The following is a 22,844-nucleotide window of genomic DNA, read 5'->3' as shown; positions in this document are numbered from 1 at the left end:
CCGTCAAAGCCATGAGTAGTGATGGTGTTTGTGTGAAAGCCATGAGTAGTGATGGTGTTTGTGTCAAAGCCATGAGTAGTGATGGTGTTTGTGTCAAAGCCATGAGTAGTGATGGTGGTTGTGTAAGCCAAGCAATCATGGCGAGACAGGCCACTAACATATTGGTCATGCTCTGTTAGCTCAGTCTTCCCCCACTGTTCCATTTTGGGGTGTGAATTGACTTAGATTGGCCAAACAAATGAGTTGAGACACCACACTGGAAGCTGGGTGTTTGCAATGGATTTCTCTCCCCCTCTGCCTCATATTAATTAACTAATTTAAAACCACCTGACAAACTGCATTTGCAGAAAGCTACGGGCACCACTTTGATTTGAATTCAAACTTAATTCTTCCCAAATTAATTTTACATTGGTGCCCGTCAAATTGGGTCCTTTTATTTCACCCAGATACAAGTTTATTCAAAAACAGTGCAGGCCCTCTAAATCAAGCCGCATAATGAAGTTTGAATGAAATTATGCACTGAACATTTTCCCTTCTATTAATGAAATAAATCTCATCAATTTGCTTTGTGCATGATAAAGTTAATTATGATCACATGGGGAGCAGCAGGTAGCGAGTTCCTTTCTATATTATCCCTCCCCCTCCTGCTTGATTGTGTTTCAACCTCAGTTAAGCCACTTAACGCCCTCCCTCCACCGCTGTGCAGTTTTTCATTGGGTTCTGTCTCAGCTGTGATGTTCTTTTGACACAGGCAAGCTTGGCTCGACAGGATCTCCTCGGAGCAGCTGAAAGAGCTGGACCGTCTCCGCTGTGAAGAAGATGAACGTGTCCAGAGACTTAGGTGAGCCACCCACAGTGACTCCACTCAGCTCCTATGTGTTTTGTTGCATTGGCAGGCTTAAGCATGTGCTCTTAATTAAACTAAATAAAGAAAAAGAATAAAAGTCTTTCTGTGGTAATGGTAGTGATACCCTGGCTACATCCAGCGCTCAAGGTCACTTTGCCCCCTGTTTGCCATCACACCTGGAGACTGTTGCGGGGCCAGTGGCTCACACACCAGCTTTCAAACCTTGAGAACATGAACAGGGCCTTCCCAGATTCCCACGAGAACCCAAAAGAGGCCTTTTTAAGTGCACCACTTCAGGCTCTGAACCATACCTCTCACTGGCCTCTGGGAACGCTGTGGTCGCACCCCATCCTATCATGGTTTGCCAGAGCAGGATTGATGTATAGCTTGCATAAGTATATGGCTTTGGGTCTGACTAAGCATTGGCACTCAAGGAGGTGTGTGTGTGCCTGTGTGTGTGTGTGTCTGTGTGTCTGTGTGTACGTCTGTGTGTGTGTACATCTATGTGTGTTGCAGGGCTGAGGTGGGCTCTCCTACTCGCTGGGCGGAGCGAGCTGAACAGGCAGCTAGAGAGAGGATCCAGCCCTTGCTGGAACGAGCTCAGGTATGGAACAGTCCTTTAGGAAACATGGAATGGGTTAAACACACAGACACACACACCCCCCACGAGCTCAGGTATGGAACAGCCCTTTAGGAAACATGGAATGGGTTAAACACACAGACACACACACACCCCATGAGCTCAGGTATGAAACAGCCCTTTAGGAAACATGGAATGGGTTTAACACACAGACACACACACACCCCATGAGCTCAGGTATGAAACAGCCCTTTAGGAAACATGGAATGGGTTAAACACACAGGCACACACACCCCCCATGAGCTCAGGTATGGAACAGTCCTTTAGGAAACATGGAATGGGTTAAACACACAGACACACACACCCCCCACGAGCTCAGGTATGGAACAGCCCTTTAGGAAACATGGAATGGGTTAAACACACAGACACACACACACCCCATGAGCTCAGGTATGAAACAGCCCTTTAGGAAACATGGAATGGGTTTAACACACAGACACACACACACCCCATGAGCTCAGGTATGAAACAGCCCTTTAGGAAACATGGAATGGGTTAAACACACAGGCACACACACCCCCCATGAGCTCAGGTATGGAACAGCCCTTTAGGAAACATGGAATGGGTTAAACACACAGGCACACACACCCCCCATGAGCTCAGGTATGGAACAGCCCTTTAGGAAACATGGAATGGGTTAAACACACAGGCACACACACCCCCCATGAGCTCAGGTATGGAACAGCCCTTTAGGAAACATGGAATGGGTTAAACACACAGGCACACACACACCTCCTTGAGCACAAATGCTTTGTCAGACCCAAAGCCATATACTTACGCACACACACACAGACATACACACAGACACACCCGGGAGGAGGTCACACACACACACACACACACACACCCCTTGAGCTCAGGTATGGAACAGCCCTTTAGGAAACATGGAATAGGCTCAATCTGCTCACTTCATAACCTGTATATCGGCAGCTGTTTCCAGTTCCCCTCTAGGAAATCCATCGTCTCTCATTTAAGTTGCAACCCTATTACGTCCCACCTGATTGGGTGAAAGTCAGTGAATTGAGCCCATCAGGAGAGATGTAATACTGCCTCCTGATTTGGTAGATTCGGGTGGAAATGGAAACCTGCTAGGTGGTAGATCTTCAGGGGGGGCACATTGAATAAACCTGCTGGGTGGTAGATCTTCAGGGGGGGCACATTGAATAAACCTGCTGGGTGGTAGATCTTCAGGGGGGGCACATTGAATAAACCTGCTGGGTGGTAGATCTTCAGGGGGGGCACATTGAATAAACCTGCTGGGTGGTAGATCTTCAGGGGAGACACATTGAATAAACCTGCTGGGTGGTAGATCTTCAGGGGGGGCACATTGAATAAACCTGCTGGGTGGTAGATCTTCAGGGGGGGCACATTGAATAAACCTGCTGGGTGGTAGATCTTCAGGGGGGGCACATTGAATAAACCTGCTGGGTGGTAGATCTTCAGGGGGGGCACATTGAATAAACCTGCTGGGTGGTAGATCTTCAGGGGAGACACATTGAATAAACCTGCTGGGTGGTAGATCTTCAGGGGAGACACATTGAATAAACCTGCTGGGTGGTAGATCTTCAGGGGGGGCACATTGAATAAACCTGCTGGGTGGTAGATCTTCAGGGGAGACACATTGAATAAACCTGCTGGGTGGTAGATCTTCAGGGGGGGCACATTGAATAAACCTGCTGGGTGGTAGATCTTCAGGGGGGGCACATTGAATAAACCTGCTATAGCTTGTACTGTGTGAATGAGTGGGGCACTGAGGTGGGTGTTGTGTTGTTTCTCCCAGAGGCTACGTGATTCGTGGGACAAGAAGGGCACCTCACTCCGCCATTGTCTGTCTGAGCAGGGAGCAGACAGGGTGAGTGATCTCTCCTTCAGAAGCTCACAGACACCACAACAATACTGAGGCACGAAAGGCAGAAACGTCTGCGGGTCGGTACAGGGTCATGCTTGGAGAAAGCACTGGATATTGTGGTCTAGTCTGACACTGGCTGCTGAAAACACTGACTTTGCTTAAGGCATGACTCTCCATATAGTTCATCTGAAAAAGGATTGTTATTTACTGCCAACCATTTCACAACAGAGAATTATGGACATATTGAGGTTGCAGAGAGGTCAACTGAGTGAATTGAAATATGTTAATATCCTTGTAGCTCAGTTGATGGGGCAGGCTGTATATGTATATGTATGATTTATATCAAATAGTAAAATATTTTTGTTACTGTAATGTAACATTTACGTTGTTTTATTTATTTATCTATTTAGCCGATTTGTCAGGCTTGTGATTCTCTTGACCATTTAGAGCAGCTACATTCAGTTGTCACTGAACTCTAATTATAGCAGTATAGTAATAGAGTAATGTCAATAGAGTTGAACTCTAACTATAGCAGTAGAGTAATAGAGTAATGTCAATAGAGTAATGTCAATAGAGTTGAACTCTAACTATAGCAGTATAGTAATAGAGTAATGTCAATAGAGTTGAACTCTAACTATAGCAGGAGAGTAATAGAGTAATGTCAATAGAGTAATGTCAATAGAGTTGAACTCTAACTATAGCAGTATAGTAATAGAGTAATGTCAATAGAGTAATGTCAATAGAGTTGAACTCTAACTATAGCAGTATAGTAATAGAGTAATGTCAATAGAGTTGAACTCTAACTATAGCAGTAGAGTAATAGAGTAATGTCAATAGAGGCGTCCACCCTCCTGTTCCTCCTGCAGACGGCGGCCAGTGCTGATCTCCTGAGTGAGGCCCTGCAGGCGGTCAGAAGCGACAGGCAGGCGGAGGATCAGGCCCAGGCCCTCCTGCATGCGCCCACGCTGGAGACCATGCTGCAGCGCATGGAGGAGATGGAGGTGAGCACCACATCTGGATGAGTTGAGGCTGTCGTCCCCATAGCAACTGACTCTGGAACTGTGCCACTTCCAGAGTCAACAACTATACTATACTATACGATATGAATATATAAAGATTTGAGCAGGTCCTATTACTTGTTGCTAGTTTGGTCCCCTGACTCTTACAGACAACGCTGGGGAATGACTAGGGTGTCGGCCAGGCAGCAACTGACTTGGGTTGTGTAGCAGATCTGTTCCAGTCAACTACCTCTTGTTAGCTGGTGAAGTTGTCCTCCAACTGACTGATAGCCTTCACTAGATTAGACCTTTGGGGTTTTGAAATGGGGTTTTGCTCTTGAGTTGCAAGCACTGTGTGCTAAATGGGTTCCTTCTTGCCGGTTCTCTTTGGAGCAGAAAGACCAGGATGCTGTGCGGAGACGCTTTGCTTGTATTACCTACTCAGACCCACTCTACTGGGATAGGCCAGAGGCAGCATCAGGTGAGTCCAGCAGCTGCAGCTGTCTAAATGAAATCATCATTGAACATAAACCTAAAATTCTTTAACTTAAATCATTACTTATTCAGGATGGGCATTATCATTTTGCTTGTTCTTGTTATGGGAATGTTCAAGGTCAATTCAAGAGGAATAAATGCAAGCAGAGTTGATGAATTGGCCTTGATTTGAGTTTGTTTGAAATCATCAGTTATAGAGCAGATGATGAGTGGTGGCAGGGCTCAAGATTGTTACGCTGTGTTACTTTTTGATTTATTATTATTCATTTTTATTCATGCATGTTATTTGATGTTTAATTTGGGTTTGATATTATGCCAAGGCCCAGAGGGGACTCGCTCACAATTGAGTCTTTGGTCAGAAAATAGAATGGATCCCTGTGTGTAGAGCAGCATTCTAAATAGCCTCTTGTGCATCAGTAGTTGTTCATTTGGCTATAAAAGCTCTGGGAAGGAAGGAAGGCCACTCTGCCCATAGGTGTGTGTATGTAGATGTGCTGTGTAAAGCCAGAACAGAAAAACAAACAGATCAGCCTCAGCTGGCAGTGACTAGAATTATCAACCTTTGACTAAGAACAGTACTCACAACACCGTGTAGCATTTTGGTGTTGATTATCCACTGAAAGGTTGCTTTAAGATTCTGTAAAAGTTGGTATCTTCTTGCCAAAAATAGCCATGTAGGGCAGAGGTTATGGTGGTGGTGGTGATGATGATGATGTGTGAAATGTCCATCCTTGCCAGGATCCTTCCCAGTCTTCTGCCCCTATTCACCACCATACCACCTCACCCCTATACTGTCCATATGCCATGGCCAGTCAGTCACACAAAGGATGATGTATGTGATGAACCAGCCCTGGCAGATAGCCTTGAAGCTGGAAGTCTGTCTCCCATGGCATGTCTCAGATGGCACCAAGTGTCCAGGCTGCACTGGCCTGCAGGGGGCAGAAACGCTCCAGGATGGATAGTAATGACTTTGCTTTCTCTCTCATTCTGAGTGTCTCTTCTACATTTCCTTTCTCTCTCTCTCTCCCACTCTCTATCCCTCTCTCTCAGGAGACCAGAGGAGAGGGATAGGATCCAGGCCATCTTCTCCTCAGCCCATTCGGCTGACCCGGCCAGCACTGAAGCACACCAGTAACCCAGAGATAGTCCTGCAAAGCCCCGTTGAACCTTGGTGAGCCTCCAAAACGCACAATGCCCTCGTGCTTCTTTACGGACAGAAAAGGATGTTCTGTTCCCCACTCTCTTTCAGTCGCTTCACGGGAAGCTTTTGTGCTTCATCATATCTGTCTCTCTTCCAAAATTCAATTACATTTTTTATCAGTTCTCCCTAATCCAACCCGCTAGTCCTGACTGGAAACTGTGCACTGCTTCCAACCTTTACATAGTTATGATTTGAAATTGCAGTGTTGAAAGCCTTGTGAGGCATTAAAGATAATTCAAGTTGTGTTGAAAGCCTTGTGAGGCATTAAAGCGTATTCTAGTTTGTGTTGAATGCCCAGTTGTCTTCCCAGGCTGAATGCATTACTGAGGGGAATGGTGTAGGAATCATTAAATGGGCACATTTCTGTTCAGTGATTCAGCAGAATGGAGGTTGGAAACATGCAGGGCGGGGGAAAGTGGTATGAAGGAGGCACATAGGTGGTGTAAATGAGGGTGTCTGAGAGCCATTATGAACTTCTTATCCGTGACTGGCTCAATAAACAAGCTTAGGAGTCCAGAGTAGATTAATGAGCCCTGATGGACTGGCAGAGATAGAGTGAACAGTTTGTGAAAGTGCTGCTTGGGAGTTTTTACTGACAGCATCTCTGTCTCTGCCTACCGAACGCCCATGGCAACCTCCTGGGCCTGCCAAGGGAGTGGGATTTGGCCAAAGCCGCTGAAGTTTTTGTTATTATTATTATTATCATAGTTTTTCCACACAAAATGAATCAGGGAAGTTGACAAATGGAGTGGGGATGGAGGGATGGAGAAAGGGAGAATGTGTGACAGAGAAAGAGGAGGTGAAGAAAGAATGCTGTCCAAAATAATAAGAGTGTGTTGTTAAGATTGAATGGTTTTATCTTCTGGACGGGAGACCATTAGCAAATGAAAGCCATTGGAAAGCCTCCTTCTTTTTTCGGGAGAGCCAAAGTGAGGCACCCTGTCCATTCTGGTATAGAACAGCAGGAGAGGCGAGTGCCATTGCCTTACCTGGTCTTCACATCCTACGCTAGGGCTATCGGCTTTAGTGACGCTTCACTGGGCAGACAGGGCACAGAGTGAAGACCCTGCAGATGACCCTGATGACTTGCTGTTAAATAATTCTCAGCTTCAGGTGCTGTTGACACTCTCCTCACCTCTCCCACAGCTCAGCTGGGTGTGTGTGTGTGTGTGTGTGTGTGTGTGTCTTTTTGCCAACCACAGCTGAGTGAACAGCATGCTCCAGTGGTTCAGGGCTCCCCTGAGTGGCAGGTCCATCTATATATCTGAGCTGAACCAAGAGCACAGCCCAAGTATGGCTCCATGTCTTCTCATACTGGTTTGGGAATCTTTCCTTGTCTTGAGAGAATGAAGATCAACGAAGCGGTAGGTCATAACCATCTCATTTTCTGCGATTCAACCTCATAATTTCTTTGGAACCGTTCAAGCATAGCAACATTTTCTGGCAAACATGCAAGCTGGCGAAGATGAAAAATCTCATTGCAGAAAAGGTCAACGCTCTGAAAAACAATCTGATTGAGGAGCAATTGCTTATTCCTAAACACCTCTGATGGCCTTATGACACTGGGATTGTCTCCATAATGTGTTTTTGCTCCCTCATAGAGGAAAATAAGTCAACCAGTCACTTACTGTGTGGCAAATATTGATTTTCATAAGCAGAGTCTCTGATGGAGAGGTTTTTTCACCCAATTATATTTGTTATAAGTGCTGGCCGCCATTCTGTCAGCCATGGAGCACTGGAGGGTCTGCTGTGCTCTCAAGTGCTTCAGGCACCTAGTGCTGGTTTTTTCCTCACTCTCTCTCTTTTTCTGTTCTCTCTCTCTTTTTTTGCTTTCCTGGAGATGGAGAGACATGGTGGTTTCTCTTGAGACTCACCTGTAAAACTGTGCTTTTATCGTCGCTCCCTGGGGGAGCAGAGAAAGCCCATCAGCTCTCCTGAAGCAGGACCGACTGGAAACACCCAGCCTTTAACAAACACGGCTTTTTGTCAGCGAGCCCAGAGTGACACGTCTACTATTCCCCTGTGACCCCAAAGATGGGCAGGCGCCAGCTGATTCATTTGGTTTGAAGTCCCAAGTGTGGCATCAAAGAAATCGGCGGTCATGCTGCTTTCCGGGTGCTTCTTATTCTAATGTCAGCTGTCAGATTTTTTCTTCTTCTTTTCCCTCTATCCCTCTCTTCGCCTTATAGTTGATGTGGCGCGAGACGTGATCGCTCAGAGGAAGTGTCAGCTGGACATGACGGATGATTTGGTTTCTGACTGACCGGGCTGAGACGCTTGAACTGAGATGAACTTGACTGTCCAGGATGTTCTTGGTAAGCGTCAGAGCTAGCAGCAATCATTTCAACAGACACTATGAATGTGACTCTCCTGTTAGTTCCATAGACAACAGACAGTTTAGAGAGATGAATAGTACTATTTAGGTTGTAATCATGAAAGGGATTGGAGAGCTTGAGAGGATTTCTTGAGTGCTTCTGATCTGCATTCTGACGGCGAGCAGGGAAGTGTTAAAGCCCTGAGCGGCGTGGGCTCTGGGTGTGGGCTCTGGCCCTGTGAGGAGCTGAGGCCCGCAGCGAGCTGTATGAGTGAGTCAGTGCTGGAGATCTGGCGCAGCAGATATTGGGCCACAGCTGCTGATTACTGTTCCCTGCTCATTATGTGGCGCCTAATTTCTGATTACCTGTGTTTATAACACACACTGTTCAGCGTAAGAGCACCTCCGCTGGCTATAACCACACACACGCGCACACACACACACACAGACACAGACACACAATCACATTCTGTCTCACATACACACACACACAATCACACACACACACACACACACACACACACACACACACACACAGCATAAACAGACACATCTGCTCTGAGGGCATCATAGACCCTGCCACTGTGCAAGTACAGATGAATACTCTTTGTTTGTCGACTCCTAATTCTGTTCTTTGCCCTGATTGATGAGGAGGCATTGCAGGTGTTTATCTGGTGCTAGCATGCTCTGTTTACTGATTTAAAGTCCTCCAAGAGTGGAATTGGCAGAGGAAGGGAGAGAAATGTCTTTCTGTTAGAACGCAATAATTCAAAACAAGATGGTCATCTGATTTTTAATGTAGCTCAGTGGAGCTGTTTACTTGCCTAATCTGTTTTTCCAACTTCTTTTTTGGTGATGTGATTGGGGAGTCAAGAGAGTGTGTGTGTGTGTGTGTGTGTGTGTGTGTGTGTGTGTGTGTGTGTGTGTGTGTCATACACACACTATTTGATGCAAAAGCCATTTAGAGCACTAGAATAGCAATGAGCGATTTCTCAAGTGGTCTAGATTAGATCCTCATACACAAACCCCACCATTAGAGGCCACGCGGTCCCTATTTGATCTGTAATATTGAACTCCTCCACATCATCACTCAGTCTGATTTGCCATTTGCTCAATGACTGACTTGATTTGTCCCCAACTCCGTCCTCCACAGTAATGGACCAGCATTATTAGTCTGTGACAAAAGCGGGTCCACTATCTCAGAGTCTCCTCAATAGCTAATCTTTTGTTATAATTATTATACATTTTTTAAATTGAATCCTTGCTCTTCTTAACTGGCATGTAATGTGATGTCAGTAGCTGTAGCCTACTGAGTGGGCGAGGGGAGGAGAGCCCACATTCAGTCAGGGTGCACCCAGTGAGCCAGTACTGCAGTTTTATCAAGAGATACTTTATTATATCTAAAGTCTTTGCAGTAGGTTACATCACCTAGCTCTAGCTGCAACCATGGTGCCATGGGGGATTGAGACCGGGAGCAGTACAGAAACGTGGCGCTGTGACTGTGACCACCTCCCTGGGGTGCAGGGAGGGTGAGGAGGTGGGGAGGAAGGAGGGAGGAGGAGGGGAGGTGGAGGTGGAGGGGGAGGAGGAGGTGGGGAGGTGGAGGTGGGTGCGGTTCTATCTCCATGGAAAGGGAGCAGGGGAGCACATCAGACGAAAGCGACTGATCTCACCACTGACCACCTGCTCGCCCCAAAGCCCTGAGCACATCAATGGGAGACATCAGAGATGGGCTGTGTGGGCACTGTGCGGGTTATGTTTGTTTTATATCATTTTAGGTAATTTTTTGCTTTCTTTCCCCCTCGTTAACTGTAACTCTCCTGTTTGACCCCTTGCCTTCTCTCAGTCCACACACACCTGCTCTGGCCACAGGTCTGCTCCCCCACACACACCTGCTCTGGCCACAGGTCTGCTCCTCCACACACACCTGCTCTGGCCACAGGTCTGCTCCTCCACACACACACACCTGCTCTGGCCACAGGTATGCTCCTCCTCCACACACACCTGCTCTGGCCACAGGTATGCTCCCCCACACACACCTGCTCTGGCCACAGGTCTGCTCCTCCACACACACCTGCTCTGGCCACAGGTCTCCTCCTCCACACACACCTGCTCTGGCCACAGGTCTCCTCCTCCACACACACCTGCTCTGGCCACAGGTATGCTCCTCCACACACACCTGCTCTGGCCACAGGTCTGCTCCTCCACACACACACACACCTGCTCTGGCCACAGGTATGCTCCTCCACACACACCTGCTCTGGCCACAGGTATGCTCCTCCACACACACCTGCTCTGGCCACAGGTCTGCTCCTCCACACACACCTGCTCTGGCCACAGGTCTGCTCCTCCACACACACCTGCTCTGGCCACAGGTCTGCTCCTCCACACACACACACCTGCTCTGTAATAAAGAAGAGCATGACCCTCTTGCCTAGTGAAGCTGATGTAATGCTAATGGTAAACTCCATGAAATGACACGCTCCTTTCACACATTAGCACTGTTCTGCAATGAGTGGAGGTGCACACCCTGTGTCCGTCCCCCCCCCCCCCCCCCCCCCCCCCCCGTTTCCGAGGATTTTTACATCCTGCTTATTTTGTTGTCCTGAGTCTGGTTTCTTAGCATCCCCCTCTGTTCCTGAATCAGCCCCTGCTATCTTTGGAGCAGATTTGAGTCTCTCTGAGCTCTGTTGGACTGTACTGGACCTGGGCCCCCTGTTTCCTTCATCAATAGACCGTTTTCAAAATGGTCTTTATCATGCAAGCTCAGCTCTGAATTTGATTTCAGGGATTTATATTGTAATATAGCTCACCTTGTAGGAATATTTTGCAATTTCTTTTTATTAATTATTTTACTGATGTTTGAATTTGGCATGTTCTGTGCAAGTGTTATTGGTGGTTGGCTTTAAACCGGCTCACAGACTGAGGCTAGTCGCCCAGCACTCAAAAGCTATGCCAGGCTGCCTCCAGCACCCTGTTATTCATGTATCAGCCCTGCCTGGGGCTCTGAGTCAGCATGTATCAGCGCCGCCTGGAGAGCACCTGTCCTTGTTCTCCGTCTGGCGCGGGGAGAATCCCTCAGAGAGCCACTAAGTGGGATTACTGCTCTATTTGTAAGAACTTTACAGCCGTGTTAATATTCAAAAAGGCGCTGCTTTGGCTGAGAGAGCTATTGCTCTGCTCTTAAAGCGCCATCAAGCACTGGGTTGGCTGTGGTTGGCGGCAGCGTGTGGGCACATCACTCGTTTTGGAAGGACAAAGGGAGCACCTTGCGGAGGTGGTATGGACAGGGGCAGTGATGGCAGCATTGCAAACGTGAGGCTGTGGGGTTCTGTGGCCATTAAAACTGTCTGTCTCTGCTGGTCTGATGAGTTAGCTTGGCCGTGGCTCCCCTTCCCTCGCCAGCCCCTGGCTGCGGCCTGTTCCTCACAGCTGGAGCCGAGGCTGGAGGGCTGGAGGGCTGGAGGGCTGGAGGGCTGGAGGGCTGGAGGGCTGGAGGGCTGGAGGGCTGGAGGGCTGGAGGGCTGGAGGGCTGGGGCGAGAGTGTGAAATTGGGGGGCTCTGACCGCGAGTGACTGGCTGCTGCTGCTGCTGCTGTGGTGACGCTCGTGTTGCCGCTGGTGCTGCTGTCTCCTCACTCCTCTCTAAATTTAGCTGGTGAGAGTGCTGTTGCTGCCTCGCCGCTGATTTGCTTGCAGAAGGGATTAGTGCCCCGGACATGTCAACAGCCAGCTGAGGCCCAGCACACCCAGGGCACCACTGGTCCCCTCCCTGCCTCCCTGCCTCCCTGCGTGGGGCTTCAAGACCAGCTCTGCCTCGCCATAGGGGCGGAAGAGCCTGAAGCACATCAGGTCATGTAGAGGCCATGGGGCTCAGTGGCAGTGCGTCTTAGTGCTATGTGGTGTAGCCAAACCCTGAACTCTTTTATGAAGATATATTGTCTTTGCTGAAAGAGCTTGGCAAATGTTATAAGCCATTAAACCAGCGTGGTAAAAATCCTAATGAATTTCTTGCCTCTCTTTCTCGTTTTCTTTCCGTCTAGTGAGCCGTTAGAGAGACCCGGCACGGAGAATGGCAGTCCTGCACGTGAGCCCCAGTCGCAGAGCAGCGGTGGCAGAGTGGAGCGAGAGGGAGGAATCCAGCTGTCTCTGCCCACCAGCGCTCTCAACAGCATCCTGAGCTACAGAGAGAATCATGATGCATACCTGCGGCTGGTCTCCCATGAGACTGTGGGCAGCTTCAACCCCTGGGCCATTGCAGACAGGTGAGCTTCATACATGTTCTATTTATAGTGTGTGTTTATTTGTAGATCACATCTAAACACAGGATAACTTTCCACTAGATAAGGAATAAGTGTACATTAAAAGATGGTAACACTTTACTTTAAGGAACAAATGTTAGCCATTAAACCTTTAGAACAGGGGCCCTGCCTCCCAGTCACCACTAGCAGCCTTGGTGAGTACAATTACCATTACCTGGACCTGCTGTGCCATTGCATTGAGAAATGTAACATTGTTTGTCCGTAGGAATACCTACTCTACAATTATTCAGACAGTGTATAAGGAGGCTACAAACTTTCTATTTTTATTTGCATTTTATACCAGTAAGCTTAGATTGAGACCAACTAGTTTACATTTTATATTCAGTGAGAATAAGAAAGAGGCGAATACTGCCTGATAAATAATCAATGATGCTTAATGCAGACCTTATTGGGCTCTTATACTGACACATATTAGTTATGTGTTAATGGTGAGCATATGTTCCCTAAACTAACGTTTTACCATAGAAATAATGGCAGAGTGGTTTAAAAAAGAAATATGAACTTTTGTGTTTTAAGATAAATTCTATTTGTTTTACTTTTGGGGATTAAGAACAATTATTATAATACATGCAAGCTTGTGTTATAGCACTAGTCAGACTGCATTAGTCTATATAAATAAATTGCAATTGCAACAAGCAATGGAAGTTAGTTTTTTTAAAACGATTGACGGCACCAAAAATAAGTAAAGTACATTATTAAGGGCAGGTTTTTAAAGCTTCAGTCAAACAGAATTACAGCGTAAACAAACAGAAAAGTGTCACAAGCTATATTCATTTTGCTATCAGACAAATCTGTTCCTTTGGACTAGGCAAATTCTTTCTTCATTGTCAGCCTTGGTGAAAGTCAATTTCAGATATCTGATCTTCTCATTTAGCTGTGCACGTGCGGTAGTGAAAACAGAGCTCCATGAAGTAGTAAATGTCTGTTTAGATGAAACAAGCCCTCGAAAAGACCTGTGCTGTTGCCAGTGGTTCATCTTTGCCATTAAGTTGTATCAATTCACTTCTACCTCTCTGCATACTCAACACACTCCAACACTTGCATCCGCTCTTGTTAGTGTCTGGAGCCGTTGCTGAAGATGTATTGGGATTGCTTCTGGCAATGCCCTGTAGGCCAAGCAGTGGGCAGTGGTATCAGTCACCTGGCCAAGGGCCACAGATGGACTCTGCAGGGCTCCTTGGCTTCACATATCAGTTCTGGTGTGGTAGTACTTGTAATGTTGCCTCAGCAGTCTGAAACCACACAGGTCTCATTCCACTCTTTGTGTTGCCGTGCCTGGCTCTCCCACCATCTTATTTGCATATTCAACTGAATTGTGAAGTTGGTGCATTGCAGAGAATTTTGATCGGCTCACACAAGTCCACTTAGGGCTTTGCTCTCCCAACACATCTGCTGCATCTAGGGAAATATCAAAGCAAAAGAGATTGTTTTTGATCTCAAGTACCCACCGCTCCTCAGCTTTAAGGCAAATGTCCGGGCATACCAGGGACCCACCCCCTTAACACCCCTCAGTATCTGCAGGGCTGAATGGGACTGTGAAATATCTGAAGGGACTGCGAATGCTTTAGGAAACCATTGCCCTTAGAAAAGGTCAAAACAGTCAGCAGGTGCTTCTGAGGCTAGAGTATAATGTCTCTGTCTCCATCTACTTCCTGTAATGAGGACAACAGTGTGAGAATGTGATGGCGTCAGGAAGGTAGCGGGAGGGGTGTCAGGAGATGGCGATGTGGGTGAGGGGTATGACAGTTTAGGTGGTGGACCTCATTACTATTCTTAGGCGTGGACCTCGTTACTATTCTGGAGAAATGAGAAATGACTGGAGCTGTGGCATGAAGGCTCTCCGTTAGTCAAGTGACCTGTCTGTCAAGATGTGGCTAACAAGTAGCTCTGAGTCGGCGTGGGGTCTGTTATAGGCTGCTGCTCTCCTCTCCTCTCCTCTCTCCCTCCCTCTTGTTTCTCTCTCTCTCTCTCTCTTTTTTTTTTCTCTCTGAGGCTGCTCTGAGCTGTCTCTCTCTTGTTTTCTTTCTCTGCTCACGCTCTTTCTCTCACTCTAAGTATGTTTCTATCTCTGGTTTGGTTAGCTCTCTCTCTCTCTCTCTCTCTCTCTGTCTCTCTCCCTCTCATGAATCCGCCTGCCTCTCAGAAACACTGAATGCACTGCAGGGAAATGGGAATATGTAACCCACTGTATTTTTAGACTGTTTTCTCATCAGTCAGGGAAAGGCCTCCCTTGTGACCAGATCGGGTCAGCCAGGCTTGTACATTGTGCCCTGCCAGAGTGAGCACTCTTATTAAAAGTGAAAGGGCAGCTAATAAGTTAATTCCACCTTTTAATTACAGTGAATGACCCACATGGGGTACAGCTGAGATATCAGTTGGTGTTCTCTCTTTCCTTTTGACAGCCTGGCGGAGGAGCTGATGGCCGAGGCATTGGCTGACGTGGCAGCTGAGTTCCAGGACGTGTGCGAGGAGTACGCCGAGGCCGTCTTCACATCTGAGTTCCTGCAGCCAATCCAGTCGCTTCCTCTCCTTCCTTAGTGTGATGGAGGGGGGGGGGGGGGGGGGGGGGGGGCGCAGTAAGAATCTCTCATGGGACGCACCAGACTGAGCTGCCAGAGGACGTTTCTACCATTCTCAAGAAAGTCTCTTATAACATTTGGAGTGTATTTCTTTTTATTCAGGGACTTTTAAACAGAGGGGTTAAAGAAACTGGATTATGAAATACCGGGTTTATAAGAGTGCCGAGCCTTTGGCTGATGGAATGCACACAAGCATCTGCCATTTTTAGCACCTCCTTTAGGCCAGTTCTCACTGCGGTTCTAATGCATGGGTGGGTCGCTGCCTCTGTGATGAGTGTTGAACAGAATTATGAGAGTGCATTCACCTCTCCACACACCAAACGCATTCATTCAAAACACCAGTTAATATAGTCTCATTTCCCTTTTTAAGAATGCAGTGTTCTTGTTAGGCTTTCGCACGGCAAGGACCCAATCGCAAACCAGATTGCAAAAAACTCTTTAGATTTATTTTCTTCAGAACAGAACACACAAAAATTCCAAAAACAGTCCAAAAGAGATTACAGGCAAACAGAAACCCGAAGGCCAAACACAGAAGATCTCTAAACAGAAAACATATACGATACCAGGTACTCGGAAAACACAGGATTCAGACATAGATTCGCATCGATAAGAAATACAATCCGACAGTGAACTAAAGAGGGACAGAACAATATATAGCAGGGGGAACAGAATTACACAGGTGAAACTTTTCAGGTAAAGCAATCAACGATAATTTGGGGCAAGGATAATTAACACAGGTGAAACAAATTCAAGCACAAACTGTCAGCAAAAAGAATGGGAACAGAGCAATACACGGGTGAAAACAATAAGGGGAATTAACAAGGCAAGGGAGAAACAATTAGGCCAACAAATCACGGGTAAAATGGGAAACCGGTGAGTAACTGAAAGGTCAGGGAAAGGCAGAGGGCGGAGTCAGCAACCAATAATAAACACACATGGCCTGATCACAGGAACAAAACAAACATAGAAAAACACGTAGCAAAACAGAACACAAGCAGCGATCGCAATACAAATGTCTTAGATCGCTGGGTTCTTAACAGTTCTATGTAAGGTCTCATGGAGTCATTCGAAAGACTCAGCTCAGGGAGGTCGCTGTGGAAAAATAGAGATTTAAACAGGAAGCATGGAAAGCAGCTTGTTTATCTTACCCTCCATTAAAGCTGCTGGTTCTCCATGCATTTTTTTTTTTTTTCTACAACACCCATAAGTCTTGGAAGAGCAGGAACTTGAAATAAACAAGACATGACTTGGCACACCACAAGATATATTTCATAAGCAGGGAGGCCTGGCCTGGCTTGGTTGGTTGGTAAGGTTTATTAGTGGATGTCTGGGGCCCCACGGGGGGTAAAAACCTGACAGAATGTAGATGTTGGGGCGGCCCCTGGGGCCCTGACTTTGTCAGGAAGACGGAGAGTGACTGAGGGATTTGGCTCAAATGCATGGAGAAGTGAGTGCTGCCATGCCTGCCAGAAGGAAGCATGTTGGATGAGCTGATCAGGCTCAACATCTGCCTGTCAGAAGAGAGCATGTTGGATGATCAGAGTGAAGTTTCATGTACACACACAAAGTATTTCAGGTGATGATCTTGTGATTATCGGTAGGAATTTGCGTGGGTATAATATGTAAAGTAGTTATTTTCTGATGATCTTATTGGATTCAGGGTATGCTTTTATTTTGTTTTAATTGTCTCAGTGTGATGAATTGAGACGTTTGCCTTAAAGGCTAGGAAATAATATAAGTGTTCCCATTTGGAGACTGTTAATACATGGAGCATGAAGACTTTCATGAAGTTTGTGCTTCTTTCCAAAGTTCACTCCACTTCCCCATGTTGAACTCAGATGTTCCTCACTGATAGCTCACCATGCATTTCATCAACACAAAGGCTGGTGTTCAAAAATAAATTGTATTTGTGACTAGAAAGGTTTGGTGTTTGATGTGGAAAGCCATTTGATGTAGCGCTTTGAAAGCCATGGTAGCCATGTTTTAATTACACCATAAACTCCCTCTTATGTTTCTCTCTGAACAGAGGAGTAAGCTGTCTGTCTGATGGAGAGGCAGCCTGATTTTTTTCACAATCCAGAGCGCAAACATTGGATAGATTTTTAAAAGCCAATCCCACTGGTGGCATTGTCACATCCGATCCACTGAACCCCGCCCCCACTCTGTTCATGTTATGATGTGGTGTGTGTGTTTTTATTTTGTGTGTGTTCATGATTTTATTATCTTGCTGTAATGAAAGATTGCTTATGTCAATATATATTAAATGAAAGAATAATGTCAGTTTATTTTTAATAAACATTTTTTTTTCCTAAGATCATTCCTGTATTTTTGACTCATGTATTCTTGTCCTTATCAGTCGTGGATCAGAGAAAACCAGTTTGTATATCTAGAATTGCATTGAAAGGATAAAGTTCCAATTAACTAAATTATCTGTTTGTTTGCAAGCCCCTAATGAGGCTGTCCAGAGTAATCAATGTGATCAATCTCTCTCTACTTCAGCCCATGGGAGATTTGCTTTTGGTTAGAATTTTAAATGCAGAGTCTCAGGTCAGAATTGTTTTGTCATTGACCTTCCTGACTGGTACCAATAGTCTGTCCCTCGTGGAATGTGGTAATGCAGCATGGCTGGACAAGAGGATGGATATGCCAGGTATTTGGTTCTATCAGCATCCATTTAAGGGTACTTGTGTCGGGAATCCATTCGAGCTCTCTGCCCAAGGTCGCCTTCCTGGTGACTCCCTTCATAACTGGCTTTGTTATCACAATTGCCTGCACACTAGCCCAATGTGGTTGGATGGAAAACGTATTGCATTGACATAAGGTTTGTAAACATGGATATCTGAATTACCTGATGGGGTATGAAACAATATGGTGAGTTGAGTAAGTAAATGTTGTTTGGAGAATGTCATTTTTTTGTTTAATCTTATTTGTAAGCAACAAGTTTGTAAGTGCAACAAATCTCAGCAATTGATTTTAACTCTCATGATAGATTCTTTAGAAAACATGACATGCATTTGACTAATGTGGGTATTAGGGGTTCTGAAAAATTGTGTCAATATTGTTCCTCAAGGATATTAAGTGTGGCAAGTTTTCTGAAAGAAATCAATAAGTCATGATTGATCTCTAAAGCAGATCACCCCATTCAACAGTTCCAAGCTGGGCTGCCTACAAACGCAGAAGCCTTTATGTCTCCTCCTTTATTTTTTCTACATACTCTTGGCAGCCTTATGACAAATCAAGCATGGCAGGCGTGATAGTAATGTATCCTGCATCAGTGCACACTACCAGGGTGTTTCACTACCCTATGTGTTTAGTTCATTTCTGACATGGCAACCTGTGTCCTGCAATGTTTTAAGGTGCAGGAATAGGGGGTTTTGGAAAGACAATCTTGATCAATCAGTGCTTTGGCTTTTGGTTTAATATAGCGAAATTTGGATGGAGACAATCCTACAGGCTATGACGTGACGCGTGAAAAAACAGGAGTGTCTAAATAAATGACTAACTCAATTTGGTTCAATAAAGCTCTGAGCTGAGTGAAAATTGAACACCCACCCTCCATCTTTGTGACATGTATGTGTGGTGTACTCTGTTAAACGGAAGAAGAGGAGCAAAGAGCATCTGAGAGAGAGCTGCAGTGCAGCACCAGTGCAGACTCAGAAAGCAATCTGGAGGTTTCTGTCCTCAGGGTTTTTCTCCCTGCTTTTTGCATATGCAAATAGCAGGAGGTCGTCGAGAATCCCATCCATCTGAACTTGAGTAAACTTGCATGGAATTAGGTTACACAAAAGTAAAATAAAGGCTTATAAATTGAACCACATTTGTGATTGTATAATTGGAAAGTATTTTTGTAAATTGTAATTAAATATGTAGGATGTAGGAATACATGTGTAATCACCTGTATCTGTCATTGTTTGACAATAACCTCATCTTAAAATATGCTATGTCAGTAGCTCGTATCTTCATAAACCATGATCTAGAATAACTGTAAACAACTGTCTGAAGAATAAAATGTTTTCTATACTCTTTACTATTCAATCTCGTCATAGATGTAAAGCATAATGTGTAAGTTCACACCCTTCCCCTGCTCCATCCCTGCACTCACCCCATCCCAATACAGCAAGTAATACCAGAGCCTCTTACAGACATACCAGGGTGTACATAACCATGGATGAATCTATATCAGCAGTCCAGCATCCCATAGGCAATTAGCATTAGTGGTGGCAGTTTTCTACTCTCGACACGACTAAGAATGAGCCATAAATTCCATGGCACATGATATTAAGATTAGCCATTGCTTCAAATCTCGCAACTGACTATAAGTCTTTTGACATACAGAAAGCTCAATTGTAAGGCGACGAATACCGAACACGAGACACATTTGAGGTAAACAGGGTTTTGTGAAGGGACGCCCGTTCAGATACGTCGCAAAAGCACACCACTAGAGGCAGTCAAACACACTAGAACTCCAAATGCTTGTCCTACAGTTAAACAGGGGAGGGCATAAGAGAAGTCCGCATAGACATGCCTGAAGTCTAGCTAGTTTTATATGTGGAATAGATGTAGTCTTCATGGCTCTGGGAAACGTTGAATTGAGGGAATGTCGCACCATAATGATACGGGCGGCATAGCAACCCTAGGCTTTTCTCTAGTGGTAGGCAGGCAGTCTTTAACGAGCAGTGTCGAAGGAGTGTCAAGAAAACACGGCTGTTCGGTCGAAACTCAGTGAGAACATTCCCCACAGCGCTCATTTACCTCTTCTGTGAGGCGTACAGAGGATGGCGAACGAAGCCAGAGGAAAGGGTAAGTTACACCTTCCGATTGACATTTTAAAAATATATTTTCTTCACAATAGCTTACATTAACAGGTAGCACAAGTCAGTGTGCCGCACCTGTAGTCGTTTAAAGACGCGTAATTCACGCGGTGAACAATCTGTTGGAATGCGTAACCTGCACAAGTATCTGGAACATAGCCCGCAGTCATGTCTTGGCTATGCTGTATAACGGCCAAGTCACTTGTCTGCATTGTCTCCAGAAATATCGCGACTTCAGTCACCATATTTGCAATAAAATAAACGGCACCTGTTCATATAAGCCAGTAGGCATACATTACCTGTTGGGGAAACTTGTAACCTGCTTTGCGTTTTTCTGGGTTCTGTCTAGCCAAGCAATGAAGTTCTGCTTGTGTTTTGTGACAGTTTAGTGGAATTCGTGTATGGTGTTTTCCTGACATGATTTGAGCGCAGTGGATAGTGTAGCCTGTCTGGTAAATCTGAGCTCATCTCCATCAACCCACTACAAATAGCAATGCAGCACTGGCAAAGAAACTTAATCGTGACCTTGAATACGTACGACACTCTAGGATTTCAAAGATTGCATGACGTGAAACGATTTGTTGTTGAAATTGTTAAATTGCACTTTAAAAAAAATGTAACTGTTAACTAAAGGATATAACTGTGCTGAAGAACAGTATCAATGCTGGTGTTAATATTGACAAAATTGTCATTTTTATAAAAATCGGCATTTTATGGGTTGAAAATGACTCAACTCGCCATCTACTGTGTAAAATCACCTTGAACCTTGCAAGGTGATACTGACATAGTCAACACATCCCTACGTCATGATATACTCGCAGTAAGTGGTGAACTTTTAGTCTCTTTCAGCTTCTTAGCATTTTTCTAAATTATGCATTGGGTGGGGTTTGGCTCAGAGCTTGGGGTGAACTTACACTTTAAGGTCTATCTTAATGCCATTGTCAGTAATTGCTTTCATTTCTTTTCATTCTCTTGAGAGGACTTGCCTTTTGATAGAAAAATATTTCAAAATGCAATGCCTGAGCTATTTAAGCATTGTCCTGCAGGATCACCAAAACAGCATGATGCAGGGTTGCCAAACCATCGGCATGTCGATACATTCTTATTGACATAGCCTTATCCATTTTAATAGGAGGTGACTGTAAGCAAACACATAGAGCATGCCCCCTTAACATACAGATGTAGGTTCGTTTTTTTAAATAATTGCATTCACTGTATTGGTAACATCATTCTTTCTTATCACTGTGTGTGCGGCTCAGCGAGTCTGCTGTGGGTTCACCCACCACGGCTATCTTCCTCATCCAGCTGGTGTAGCCCAGCTATCTCCCTCCTTCATTGGGGAGGTATTGATTGTTGAGGGGTGCTTGTAAAGTAGTGTGATGAAAAACGCAAAGCATAGGGACTGCCAGTTTATTAATAGGTTTCATGAAGTTATATTCAACCTGTTTTCGGCATGTGTTTTCACACGGATGATAATATATGATGTTTCTTGCAAGTTGGTCAAGATTTATATTTATGTTTTTTATTTTAGAGGCTTGATGCATCAGAGACACTGACGAGATGTTAAGTTGTTGATCTGTTGTTCTTTATCTTAAAGCAGCCACAGTTAAAACAGTTTTAAATCTGTGAGACTGCAACCGCACCACAGCAGCCTTTAATTGACTTAGATTTGAACAGATATGGAAAGCCACCGTGAGCAGTGGTTCATTGGCATTTCATTAATCTGTAGATAAACTATACCATCATTTCCACCATATTGTGCCAGTGGTGCTCATTGCTAAGACATATGGTGGCTAGAGTGCACAGCTCTGCAGCTCGTCAGGCTTGTCATTTAAATTGACCTCGAGCTTAGTGCCTCACCTACAACATGTAGTACAATTAGAGAACAATTATGAACACAAGATTTATACAGCAGTGAAAAAAGGGAAGAGAAAGGACAAGACAAAGCGTGTGTACGTGTGTGTGTGTGTGTGTGTGTGTGTGTGTGTGTGTGTGTGTGTGTGTGTGTGTGTGTGTGTGTGTTGGGGGGGGTAAGCAAAAAATACCTCATGATCTCAGCATGGAAGGAAATGGATAAAATGTAAGTGGGTTTCGGAAGTGAGTTTTTTGGAGCAAGCGTTATGCGATGCGCAAACCTAAAATAGTGAACATCCTGTTTTCCCCCATCTCTGAATGCTCACAACAAAAGAGTAATTTGGAGGGAATATCTAAAGCAGTCTTTGATACCTCTGCCTACCTGTATTTTCATGCAGTGGCTGTATAACCAAAATGCCTGAGGTAAAAAAAAAAATGACATTTGTGTCTGTTGTTGGCCTGAGGAAAATATTGATAATACACAAGTAAAGATTATTTGGGGGTTTGTCACAAACAAGCTAGATCATGTGCACTTGCCTGTTTGTCAGGTCTATGAAAAATGTCTGGCTTTCATAGTTGTATTCTTTCAAAGCCAGCATTTATTTAAGTTGTAAATGTTCTCCCAAATCTACAGTTGTTTTACGGTAGTGAGGGTAACTAGCCTAGGCACCCAACTTGGATTTATATTCCTCTTTTCTGTAACCCATAATACCTTCAGACTCAATTGTATATGCTCACACACATCCAGCCTTTACAGTCACAGAGCAGTACAGCTGTCATATCTCTCCGATTGGCGCTCCAAGTGGGGAAATTGTTTTATAATTGCCTTGTCTCAGCAGGCAGATGCTGCTCTGTTTTATTTTCTCCCACCTGCGTTGTGGCTTTGCTCAGATCAACTGCATTCTTCTTCACCAGAGGTGATTCTTGCAGTACGT

General features: G+C 45.2%; 1 protein-coding gene across 1 annotated transcript; it reads left to right on the top strand.

The window, feature by feature from the left end:
- Positions 1-595: 595 nt before the first annotated feature.
- Positions 596-15,203, top strand: LOC308370421 (protein moonraker-like; the record flags this gene model as incomplete). The annotated part of the gene is made up of 10 exons (XM_080845073.1): positions 596-609; positions 752-841; positions 1,364-1,451; positions 4,203-4,337; positions 4,731-4,815; positions 5,883-6,000; positions 9,869-9,873; positions 11,750-11,915; positions 12,387-12,608; positions 15,068-15,203. 10 exons carry the CDS (start codon positions 596-598, stop codon positions 15,201-15,203), a joined length of 1,059 nt encoding a protein of 352 aa, XP_080701199.1.
- Positions 15,204-22,844: the final 7,641 nt, after the last annotated feature.

This window comes from Sprattus sprattus (genome assembly GCF_963457725.1).
Source record: "Sprattus sprattus genome assembly, chromosome: 9".
Taxonomy (NCBI): Eukaryota; Metazoa; Chordata; class Actinopteri; order Clupeiformes; family Clupeidae; genus Sprattus; species Sprattus sprattus.
The sequence above is the reverse complement of the archived record's forward strand: the minus strand, read 5'-3'. Positions and strand labels throughout refer to the sequence as shown.